General features: G+C 29.2%; 1 protein-coding gene across 9 annotated transcripts in view; it reads left to right on the top strand.

Annotated features, from left to right (window-relative positions):
• The first annotated feature begins 71 nt into the window (after positions 1-71).
• The window catches only part of LOC119683566 (dystonin), an 80,264-nt gene continuing 66,595 nt past the window's right edge, over positions 72-13,740 (top strand). For 5 of the 9 annotated variants that reach the window (XM_038097312.1, XM_038097317.1, XM_038097319.1 and 2 more), the window contains exons 1-2: positions 79-267; positions 7,268-7,505. In XM_038097312.1, coding sequence (XP_037953240.1) covers positions 7,409-7,505 — 97 coding nt within the window. In that variant the 5' untranslated portion in view covers positions 79-267; positions 7,268-7,408. Of the gene's footprint in view, positions 268-7,267; positions 7,506-13,740 lie in introns of all 9 variants that reach the window. The other 4 variants (XM_038097301.1, XM_038097303.1, XM_038097302.1 and 1 more) reach the window with 3 other exon arrangements.

The following is a 13,740-nucleotide window of genomic DNA, read 5'->3' on the forward strand; positions in this document are numbered from 1 at the left end:
AAGTGAGAGCAACGCTATACATCAACACAACAGTAGCCGCAAAGGCAGAAAGAGGTTCAAAAGGAACAAAAATTCAGTTCATTATCTGGTGTCGTTAGAATCGTTGGTGTTGCTGTCGTTACGTTGATATCTGAATTAATGAAAATTTAATAAAATTTTAAAAGAAATTGGTAACTTGCATTTAACTCACGTTGATAAGAACAAAATATAGCAAACAAATTCTACATTAACTTAAAACGCGTGAAGTTTAAGATCCCTTTGCTTGAGGTAGATGAAAATAATATACAAACAAATCCATGCACCTATATGTTTGTAAAAAATGTGAAAAATCCTAAAAAATGCATGGATGAACTGTAAACGTAAATGTGTTGTGTACAAAATAAGAGTTAAAGTGGAAAAATAAATAAAAATTTTGCAAGTAATGAAAAGTTGAAATGAAAATATTCCGAAGCACATCTTACTATTTTTTGTTAAGTAAAACTTCAGCTAATTGTAAAGAAATTTACAACATATAGTAATAACAACAAACTCCTTGCTCTTTTCTACAAAAATATCGACATTTTTTTACACATGTATACTTTCATTTGGGAATAATGCAATAAATGTGCAACCTCTTAAGTGATGCCAACTATCGAAAAGAAGAAAACTGCACAGAATTGAATAAATTTTTTGTCCTGAAGAGTTTTCAATAAAATTTAAATAAATTAGTGTGCTATTTTCTTTTGCTATTAAAAGAAATTGTTTAAGTTAACTGAAGATAAAGAATAAAGAAATAAAATAATGTTTCAGAATTCACTTGTTTATACAAATTCTAATATTAGAAATGCTTCAATATGAGGGTAATGGAAGCATTTGTTGAGAACAGGCATTCCAAATACTGTCAAAGAACAACTGTAGTTACTTCAAAAGGCTTTTAGCTTGAACTTATAATAATTCTTTTTATTCCAAACGTGCGAAAAATAAAAACACGTAAACAAAATTGATTAATTTCGATTGTTCTCAGTTTTATTGGTTATTTTCTTTTGTCTGTCGCGTCTCAGCATCAAATCCAATTTTAGCTTTGACGTCGTACAATATTTTGCTCTTGTATTCTTAGCAAATGCAGCGTCACTTATCTCATTTCGCAACTTGCTGATCGGAATGAATAATTAGTAATCAAATCTGTCGCATTTAATGTATTAACCTCCATTTATAAACAAGATAAATTTAAAACAAAAACAATACAAATATTTGTGCGAACAAACTGTAAATGAAAAAATATGTGACTACGCACGTGAAACGTACGGCATTATTTACGGAAAATCAATAATTTTTCCTCAATTGTTAAATTTGGTTGCTTACTCATCAAGCACATTTCACTGCTTTATGAATAATAATTATCACAATCATTATTAGTTTAAACGCTATTAGCTTGTTCATGAATAAGGTTTATATAAGTGTGAATGTGTGTTCGGTGCATGCCTTGTTTTCCGTATTCGTCAGCGTTCTCTTAACCCAACATATGAGTGCATTGCCCACTTTTTCGTTTCCTTTTTCTTATTTTTTCCTCACGAATTTTTACATTTCATTTTATGCATTTTCTGTTTTGTTTTGGCGTGCCAAATTTTAAGTGTGTTTTGTTCCCGTGACAGTGACTATATTGTTGTGCTTCTCTTAATATAATGACGTTAAATTTACATTTACTTACACATTTAGCTCTATGTATTTTTATTTTTTAGTTTCAATTAGTCAAATTACATTTTAAGTAATAAGATAAATACAACTGAAAAACCGGTAAGCACGCAAAGGGCTTAATCAGTGTACCATGAAGCCCAGGAGTACATTCACAGATATGCGGGCACAGTCAAAGCACTGAGTTACTCAATGTTCACAATCCCAGAAAATTAATACTAAATTTGTTACAAGGATGCGCGGCTGTGCCTATATTGCCGCAAATATAAAAAGAAATAAGTTTAGGAATTTGCGAAAAGTTCATTTAAAATCATTCAGCAAAATTTTTGTCAAGTGTAGCACATAGAACTTTCCGGTTGAGAGTGAAAAATTAAATTTGTCTCAATTATTCCCTCATTTGAAATAAAATGTATAGAATGATGCATTGTTCACATTATTCTCGTGTTTTGCAAGATTCATATCAAGCCACTGTACACGCTGATTATCATTTGAGGATTAATCGTCGCGGATTAATTTTTGTTTGAACCCGCACTGAATAAGAATGAAATAAACTGTTTGGTGTATTATTTGATGTGTTTCTGAAATTATATCTATTCTAGTCTGATAAACAATTACAAAATAAATTATGGGATATTGAAAAAAAACGAATTAATTAATTAAAGCAGATTAATGCATTAAATCTTTTGAATTATAAATTTCAAATTTTACAGCAATACTACATTTTAAATTCCTATGGGCCCTTCAAAATGGCTCGCATTTAAGATTCTTCTTTATTTTTGGGATCCGAACAAATCAACCGATCATCAACACCTAATTATGATTCGGCAGTCCGTAGTAATTATGTCTTTTACTAATACTATATTATGCTATTATTGATGCGCTGGCTACATTTGTTTCACTAATGCCTAGCCATACATTTTCCAATTTTATCTCCATATCATAATCTATGATTTTTGCATGAAGAATGGATCAAGTTACTTTAAAGTAAAATTCACTAAATTTCTACGTGATAAATGGTCATTTGGCTTAAGTTCATAGGTCAACTAATTATTTTTCACCTTAACATAGATATTTTTATAAAGAATATTCTATATAGTGCTCAAACAAAGTGCACTATTGATTATATTGACTATAAATACACACGTAACGCGCGACAGGTAGCAAAAAGTTTCAATATTTTTATATAAATAATTTTAACAAAATATTACCGTTGCGCAACTGTGTAGCTTTATAGTAATAGTGTGATAGCTGTAATAAGGGACACAAAAAATTAGTGTCTTAGTGTCTTCAAAAAATATATAATACTAATATCATAATCAAATTACATTATTCTGGGCAAAATAAATCTTGCGTCGATAGATGCATTTGTGTATTTCATTGTTTCGCAAATCAATTTGACGATGTGTTAATTAATAGCTAAGACAAACATTTACGAATTTTAAAAACAATTGAACATATCTGAAGTAATTGTATGCAATACAAAGGTCGAGTACTTGTTTAATTAAAATGATCCAATCATTTCGCAATCAAGAAGAAATAGCTGATTGCGTCAACTTTACCCCTTGCTGTGCTAGGCGCCTATCCTAATGTCTGTTACTGTCAATTGCGTTGCCCATATAAATGTCGCTAGCTTTGAATTATGTTATTTGGTTAATTTGCAAGTTTAATTTTTAAATTAAAACAAAAAAAATTGTTTAAATTTTAAATTGAAAATACAATTTCTTGTTATTGTTAGTTCTTTCAAAAGACTAAAACTATTTGAGTATATATCACACAAAAAATAATCTAAAAAATGAATAGATATACATTGGTATTTCAAAATAATAACATGTTCTTGTTAAAATATTAAAAATCGAACTGAGATTTTTTTGCTCTGCTACGAAAATTTAATAATCAAGAACAGTAAAGCGCGCCCGATTTAATACTTTACCGCTAGTGACTTTCGAGAATACGTATAACATAATTTTAATCAACTCGAATAAACTCTTATCGGCAATGAAACCGCAATACACAAAAAACTTTTCCGATCCCCGTACAAGTATTTAGCTACCAATGTTCGTATATATTCGCCTATCTTTCAGCCTACCTAACTGTCTAATTAAGATAAAGTTTACGGACAATTCTACGATAAGAAAAAACACAGCAAAACAAGACATAAAGCAAATAGTAAAATTGCTCGTTATGTAAATAATGAGTTTTGTCACTTTTCAAGTTTCAACTTTTTCGGAATTTCGGTGACAATTGATAATTCATAGCACGAATCACATAGTCGCAAAGTCAATAAGACAAACTAAGCACAATGTGTTCGTTCACACTTAAGCCGCTCTCTGTTAATATTTTTCAATTGGAAACCAACAGTATTCATCCGAAATAATGGTTCTTAAACAATATACTCAAAGAATTCCCACCAACAACCACAAAATAAAACACGAACCATTATGCGATCTTAATATCAAACCTATAATTGGCAAATGTGGCCACAATAAAATATAGTCAACAATAATAAAAGCAACAGTAGAAAACAGTAGAAATCAGTTGATTGCATACTACCATTCGTAGTTTAGCTTCCGGTTGGTTTAAGCATTTGGTTTTGTTTTTGCCTTTATCGTAGTCCCCTCCAATATCTATTGTTTATCTACAAAATAATTCTTCTACGTTATTCGTATACAACAAAAATAGCAAATAATTAAAAAATATTTTTGCTGAAAAATGATCTTGTTTGGAAGTAACTTTACTGAGAGACCAAATAAATATTTATTGCATTCTGCGATTAATTCCTCACAACGAGAATTTGACTCATCACTTTTGTCGCTAAGAGAACTTAATCCATAAACTCTTACAATAAACAGAAACTAAAAGAAATAAATAAATTTGATAACAAAACCAGTAAAATATTGTTGGAGCATGTTGGGGCGTTTGAAAAGTTGAGAAATTTAAATTTCATATAAAAAAAATGTAAACACATATTTCTCTGATGAGAAAGACTATTTTACAAAAGTGTTTTAGACCGTAAAAGTTGCTTACTATACCTAACAATTTTATAAATTTAATAAGTTCAAAATGATATTTTAAATTTTTTTCTTTAAACCAAAAATAATATTTTAACCTTTCGAACGATTGAGTTTTGCAAATGATATTATTACCAATATTTGCCACTGCTTATTGCCAATATTTCAAATCCTAAAATTATGCTTCAAAATTTTATTTCAAACGAATATTACAATTGCTTACATTAGTTAAGTGGATTAAGTGCAAATAATGCAAAAAAAATGTAATAAGCAGTTTGTTTTCTTTTCATTCGACAAAATTCTAGTCAGTATGTAAGCAAATAAAGTATGTTAATTATAAACTTTAATTGCATTATATTTCCTGATAGATTTATTTAAAATTTATATTTGCTGTTATTTTCATATTTATTTTAACGATTATCCGTTTTGTAGTTTAAAAATTTTAGTTTTGTTTCAATTAAGATTTATGTGGATTAAATAAAATGAAGTAGTAGTGTTTCTTCGTGTAATCTAAACAACAATTTTTTAAGTTTGAACTCCGATATCTCAAAAAGTATACTATATGTGTATATAGCGCAATGGAAATAGTCACTCAAAGTAGCTAACTTTACTGTAATTCGTTGTAAAATGACTGTGTACGGGAGAATCGGAATATCATCGATAATTCATACTAACTATGAATAAGAAAAGAAAAAAAATCATATATATCAGCAAAAAAATAAAATTCGCAACAACTTTTTGAACCGTCAATAACTATTTTGCGGCAAAAGATTCTGTCTCAGCAAGCGGCTTCTGTACTTCCGGTATCAATATTTAATTTTTGTTGAAGGCTGTTTGAAAACAATTTGAGAATCTGTTGTTTAAAAAGCATTATTAATAAATTCCTCTTTGTAGCCTTTTTCTTGCATTTGCCCGTATTACACACACTAATTTCCAAATTATTTGTGAATTATGCTGATGTATTTATAATGGCAAACATAGTATTAGTTACAGGTGATGCTTTATGGAGAAATATCCCAACTAAAGTTTTAGTTTTTACGGTTTTTTTTGTCTAATAATATATTCTTCTCTTTTCATTTCTTTCTTTCTTTCTTGCATAATGCCGTTTAGTTTTGATTACATGCTTATCGAGCAGACTTATATTTCACACTTAATTGTGAATAATTAATTAATTTTCCTTGTGGTAATGGTTTTCGTGCATTTACAGTTATATTATAAACCAGTTTTTTGATCCTTATATTCTCTAGCCAAGGGTGTCTTTTGTCAACAATAAGCTGTCAACAGTATTTTACACTTTCCACTCTATTATTGACTTTTATTTTCCTTGGATTTTAATTTTTAAATCTTGTAATGAACACAGGTTTCATTTTTTTCAGCATTTATTCTAATTTTCCACCTTCGCAAGTAAATCATTATCTTATTAATATGTAGTTGTAAATTGTCAATGTATAATATATTGCAATAACAAATCAGTTTGGGTAATAAATAAATATCTTAAGACATTTATTTTTTGTTAGCATGCACAATGCAGGTTAGCAAAAGGGAAATTGTGTTCATAGATTCCAAAGAAAAATCTGTTATATACAAATAAAGGTAACAATAGAGATCATTGAGTGACACCGCTTTAATTTTCTTTATAAATCAAAAGTAGTTTTGAACTTTAACCAAGAACTCTCTATTTGATTGCAGGCTAGCTAAAAGCTTTATCATTTTAACTGGAATATCATTATTTCTTAGTTTAGCGATCAACCTGTTATGCCACATCTTATCAAACGTCCAGTATAGTGAAAGCTTAGTGTGGGGCAGGGATAAACCCCCCAGCCACAAAAGAGTAAAAGTGCGCAATAGTACTAACTCAAGAAATGATAACAACAACAACCAGTAGCTGTCAAATTTATCATAGCAAATTATTTTGTTCCATAATTTAATAAAATTTCGTAGTGTTTTCATTTCCACGTTTTAGTTAAATTATTATCACAAAAATATCTCAATTATATAGAAAATTTGGTGATCTAACTTAACGTTGGAGTGTAGGAAAATGTAAAAATATAAATGAATTTTTGTTGGTGTTTGTTGTTAGATACTTGTATAAGAGAAAAAACATTGTAAAACGATTCAAAATCAATTTCAACCCTCCAAATATATTGATATCCTCAAGGCAATTTATGAGCAATGTTGGATTCTCAAATATGGTAACAGTTTGTAAGTACATTGCGGAAAGATTTCACAAGAACAGTTGATTTAGTAGACTTACACGAAGATATGATACGACGTTACAAGTATATTAGCTATATAACAAAGTAGAAATATTGATAAATTATATTTTAAGTTGTTTTAATTTGAACGGAATAAATTGAAGTAATGTGAAAAGTTCCATATCATTTTTTTTTGATACAATAATAACATAAAATCACTTATTAAAATTTTTATCTTAGAGGAATAATAAATATCATTGTTTCCCACTTCGTTTTTTATATGCACCATAAATAAACAACAAAAATATGAAATACAATGAATTTTGTGAAACCTAAAAAAAACAAACTTATTAAACAATGACTTATTGCAATAATAATACTTAAATTTTATAGTTCAAAATCTGATACTAGTTCGAAAGTTGACTATTTAACGCTACAATCACGGCGTCTTATAGCCCCTACTCATTTCAAAACCTTCAGCAATTTACCAAACGAAAACGAATCTATGCGTCCACCGGCAGCGCGGCAAATATTATGATGGATCGGGAAAGTCTTAGCGAATGGGCTAAGGATAAACCTTTAAGCATATTGCAACTTGATCCAGCCGATCGAGCAGTATTACGTATTGCAGGTAAGCTTAATTGTTATTCATATATTTATAATTTTTGAGTTCTCTAAATGTGGTTGAATTGATTGTGGGTATAGGTTCAAAAGGGTGTCCACTGCGACCACCGAAGTGTCTATTGTTTGTATCTGTTGTATTTAAATCTGACGAAATTGCCAGTGAAAATATGAATAATAAATTGATTATGTAAACTCCAGCAAAGTAAAGAATTGGTTCCTCAAGAATACACATCGATGATTATTATAAAGAAATTTTCGAAGTTTTCAAAATCATCATTATTGGCATCAATATGAGACGCAGTTCTCTACATCGATTTCATAATCCATATGAAGTCAATTCAGTCGACTACTTTCTATCAATAAAAATAATCCTACAATGGTTACACGGTTACACTTGGGCAAGATTTCTGAGTTCGAATATTAATATGTTTCATTTTCGAATTTTGTTGCGAATAAAAATGTGTATAATTTAATGAAAAAGTGACAATGTATTGCCAAAAATCAACCCAATGTAAAAACGGAGTCATTCTTTATATGATTTTTTTATCGATTTTCAGAATAAAATATTTTCTAATCCCTATTTCTATACCAAGCTCTTATTCATTTAAAACAATTTATTTTTTAAATTTGAATATCAAAAACTAAATTTTAGTTCTTATCTTACCTCTTATTGTACGAAGTTATATAATACTATAACAGGAATGTTATATATTTAACGTTCCTTTAAAATTTTAAGCATTGAAATAGTCTTCTTCTCATCACTGTTGGTAATTGTCCCAGCTTCTGCCCATTCGGCAGAACAAGCATAATAAGAGACTTGTAGAGCGTGATTTATGTTTGTCGAGAGAGGTCTTTTTTGTTCAATTGCCTACTTAGCTCGAAGTAAGATCTGTTGGTAAGAGTGATTATTCGTTGAATCTCTAGGTTGACGTTATTTTTGGTGTTTACCCTAGTTTCCAAATAATCAAAGTCTTTTACAACTTTGAACTTATAATTGTCAACAGTGACGTGGGTCCCAAGATGCTCTGGAGATTTGTTTGTTAACAAAAGGAACTTTGTTTTGTTCTCATTCACCACAAAACACATTTGCTTTGTTTGTTTTTCTAAATTGGAATATGCTGCACTGACGGCGCGGGTGTTCAGTCCAACATTTTCTGTTAAATTAAAAATAGTCACTTCTGTTATATTAACGTTAAAATCAAATTTAATGAAAAATATGTTTTAAATTAAAAAGCCAAATAAAATAAACATAAATAAAAACCAAATGAAAAATTAATATCTGTTATATGTGCAACAGAATAATAATTTTTTTAAAAGTTTGAAATGAAAGTAACTTGAAAATTTTATTCGAAAACTCGAAAAGATACACAAATTTTTTTGAATTGCAATTAATTAAAAAATTTAACACGAAAAATAAGCGTATTAATTTAATGAAATGATTTTTGAAGTTTTCATGCCTATTTTCTCCTTAACACTTTTAGAATTCATAATTTTCTGAATCTATAAATTAAACGCAAAACATTAGAAAAGATCTAAATGGTTAAGCTAGTGTTTTTTTTTTATTTTTTTAAACAATAAATCTATATATGTATATACTTTCAAGTTATAAGAAAAATATTACTTTGAGAACGTAGTGCGTTTCTGGTGTCATGCTTTAAAAATATTGAGTGTGTGATTCACTTATGTTATACGTATATGTATATACAGTCACACACCGCCTACATTATTACTAGATTACCACACTTGGGAAGCAACGCCACAATCCAAAATCTGAAATTCGAAATATATCAATAGCACATAAGCGCTTAATTCTGGTTTAAAGTTTAGTTGTTCGTAACTAAGCATGGATATGTATTGAAAGTCGCGGCAGAATGACATCTCGGCCTCCAAAATTTAATATAAATTTGTGACTAATTGTGTAGGTTGAATAGATATTGCGTTAGCGAAACGACTTCAATATACCATTTAAAGTATATGCACATAAGTTTATTATTTGAGTTTCTTTGACTTGTTCTCGGTACCAGTTCATGAAACTGACCATTTTAAAAAAAGGGAAGACACCTACTTTAGTGAAGGTGAAAAACTAATAAGCCTACTTTAAACATATTGGTTAAATAGCTGAGATCAGCTCTATTTCGTGCGAAGTGCAATAATCGCTTAACATTATAGTATGTAAATTCATTCCATTCTGTTATACTTAATCGTCTACGACACACATTAGATTAGGTTTCAAAAAGGTCAACTGATATTCTAATGCTCCTGTACTTTGTTGCAGTTATTTAGAAAATAAAAGGTCTTGCATTTTTCGAATACTTTATAAATCTATTTTATTTTGTTTCTAGTAATATCATCGTAAAACTAACATTAGTACTCTATATTCGAAAAAGTTATTAAAAATGAGTACACCAGTCTTTGCTTGGGTGTTTGGTTGTACTCTTTGACTTATTGTCTTATACATGAATCTACATAGAAACGATTAAATAAACAGAAAAAAAATTAATTAATTTTTTACAATTGAAAAATAATATTGTAACTTCAAAGAACCGCCTTATTATATTTTTAATTAGATTTATTAAATATTAAATATCTTAAATAAATATCTTAAACAGATATCTAAATGCCAATCGGAATTAAATTGACTTGATTTTGAATCTAAAATACTGACGGCGTCAAATCGCATATAACACTCATAAAATAAAAATGAAGTCAGAGCTTGAAATATTACTGCACCTTAAGTGGTACAGTAATTTTACATTCCAATTCAAAACTAATGGGTTGCTAAGGAAGTAAGTGGAAGTCTGAAGTAGGAGTACACTCTGCGGTCAGGATCATAGCGAATTTCATGGCGGGTGGATGAGGTGCTCTTCAAGATAGAGAACAAGCAATTGAAGGGCTGGTGCCTCATGGCTTCAAGCAGCATTGTTGGGAGGCGGCCTACTTGGCATTTGTATTTGTGAGTTGACACAAATACAATTCAACTATTTTTTCGAAGATTCGGAATAATTCCATCTAAAGGGAGCTAATTCCAGACTAGATGGAAAATGCATATGAAAAGAGGGTGCGAATGAGTTGTGCTAATGGTGTTTATACATGATTTGACATACTAAATGCTATAACTGACGATGGAGATAAAGTTTTGTTAAGAAGTAAACACAACATCAAAGTATATCACGTTATCAACAAACAGAATGGGGATACCATTAATATTAACATCCAACTTGGAGATCTTGAAGTCTTCGATCAGTACGTTGGCCAGTAAGAGCTATGGCAGAGATTTTGATGAAATTGAGCTTAATTTTTCAGTTACCGTTGTATGCGAAGAGAATCCTGAAGTGGTTATTTAGTTACATGAAGATTCTTCTAGGGAAATTTGACCTTAGGTAGATGAGGCAATCGTCTACATAAGAGATTTGTTTAACGCATGAGGGAGGGATAAGTAAGTCAGCTCTGAAAATATGGAAAAGAACAAGAAAGATAATATAGAATAGAAAAACAGAAAAGCCTAATACAAAATCAGAGGAACACCGGTAGTGATTGGGGTATTCGTTAGAATTTCAATTCTGACAAGAAATTATCTATTGCTGAGAAATTGATAGACAACTCTACAGAGTTTAGTCGGAGTTTGTGGACCATTGGTTTAATTTCATTAATTTGATCTAAATTTAATACAAAGAAATTCCAGAGTTTATAACTTGAAAAACGCGCGCAAAAGATGTCACCACCATTTTTTTGAGTAAGCCGGTTTCATTGTATAAACTAACAATGTTTTTAACGCATTTACATAAGCAGTTTTACAATTATATTCTTTAATATTTTGCTAATTATTATCAACTGAACAGATTGAATTACTTATTTAAACAAAAAAGGCATCGCTGGGAGATTGTTAGACCTTATATAAGATTAATGACTTTACAAGAGCGCTAACAGTTTCTCTAGATCTGTCATCTTCGAAATATTTCAAATGGCAAAACCTGTACTCAGAAGGAGGACGCCATATGTGTTGTAACAGATAATTGCCATCAAATATCAATAGTTTAAAAAGATGACAAACAATTATTAAGAATATAATTATATTTAAGCATTTTAAGAAAACTACTTTTCAATCTATCCAAAAGACAAACAGATCTACTTTCTTAACAAATAATATATATATTTAAATCACATAACAAATACGAAACTTAGTACAGTGTTATATAGAAAATATTGAAATTTAGTATTGTATTTCAAGTTCACTACTGTTATTTTTATCTATGATTTCACTCTTAAATTAAAATTATTGATATAATGCATTCATATTCACAGATTTTAAAATCATTGAAATCATATCATAATCATATTTATAATAAACTTTCTCAGAAATCATGATATCATTGATGACTTGAATGACAATTATTATTGCTGTGATTGTCATTATAATAAAAAAATTCCATAAAAATGACGGTCAACCACAACATCTTAAAGAAGCGAAGTTATTTTTTGCTTAATTTTCAAACACGTCATGTAAAAACAGTATATGAAGCTTACTGAAATATTTGTTCCGCTATTAATGAGCTATCTGTGAGGTTAGAAAGTACATTAGAAGGTACATATGTGTAATTCTCAATAGCTCTACTGTCTGTTTGAATAATTTTACATATAAACAAATAAAACTGAATTTTTCTTCAAAACAAAAACCATAAAAGCTATGACGTCACATTCTTAAAAAAGACTTTTGAATTCACAATAATTTAATATAAACTTAATTTAACGAACGAAACGAAAATTTTGAATTTGTCATTTTTAATACAAAAAAAAAACACAATGTGATGATGAGGCTCAACGCAAATATAAACAAATGTTTTAAAAACAAGTTTAGTGGTTTTATGTAATTGCTTAAGTACTTGGCTTATTAATTAACAACTGTTTTCTGTTTATATTAACATATTTTTCTTAAATGCATCTAGTTTAAGAAGCGTTAGTAGGTGGATTATAAAATACAAATATATGTACATATATTGAGTAATAATAAAATATTAATTTATTTATTTTGTTGCAATCTAGATTTCGTCTGTAACCAAACTGAAAAGATTGCATTTAATTGGTAAAAACATTGTGGATTGTTGTTTCAATCAATGTATTTTAACGTTTCCAAAATAAAGTGGTTTTTATATCTAATTCGACTTCGCACAAACTTTATTTATGGCCGTAAAAGAAATCTATAATAGATAAAATATTTTCATACGTATCAGTTAACACATTGTTAAAGTGTTACTGCATTTATATTTTTATAACTCACTCCAGGAAATGCTTTTAAGTGGGCCGACCAAGACGGCTTAAAAGCTGCAAGGCAGCGATTTGGTAACGCAAACATTCCTACGCCAACAGCCACTGATTGACTCATTGCCAACAACAAAAATTCAAAATATGCGCACAATCACAATTTTTGCACTTAAATTTAATGGTAAATTTATTTTCACGAATAATAAATAAAATAAACTTAATAAAATTAAAAAGCGCATAAGTACGCTTAAGTCGTTAATTATTGTGTAATGGAAACGAGTAAAAATAAAATCCTGGTTCTAATTTAAAAATGAAATTGAACCCTAATATTAAAAATTTATTTATATTTGGGTTGGGATTTTACTACCGTACAATACATGTTATTTATACAAATTGTCGCATGAGGGTAACTGCGCCAGTAGATATCATAAAATCACTTTAGTCACTAATGTTAAGTGGCATTCTCTTTTACATTCTTTGGTATATGATATTTCACTCTCTTTTCTCATTTTATTTTCTGTATTGCAAGTCCGTTTTTATCATTTAATTTCATTACATTACAACACAACATCTTTGAACATTTATTTATTGCTTGCGTTGCAATTCTGTTATTCTACAATCAACAAAAACATCTCAAAGATGCTTGCCATTTAACATCCGACAATGGACAACAAATAATAACTATGGAATGTTCAACAACAACAATACAAAAGCTATATATTAATTATGGCTTTATATTGTCTCCGCAGCATTTAATAAGTGGAAAGCAAAAAAATTTACCTTGCTGAGAGAGTGACTAAAACCGAAGAGTGCTCGTTGAATCATGCGGCTAAGTGATTATATTATCTCTGATTCTCTTAACTAATATTTCCCTCTTCGTCCTTCTCTTTAGGATCGTTGGAAAAAGACAACCAATAATTTTTTCCATAGTTTATTTAAAAAAAAATGCCTATAAATTGTGTTACGTTAAAAGATTATGGCGT

The sequence above is a fragment of the Teleopsis dalmanni genome, chromosome 2 (genome assembly GCF_002237135.1).
Source record: "Teleopsis dalmanni isolate 2A chromosome 2, ASM223713v2, whole genome shotgun sequence".
NCBI lineage: Eukaryota > Metazoa > Arthropoda > Insecta > Diptera > Diopsidae > Teleopsis > Teleopsis dalmanni.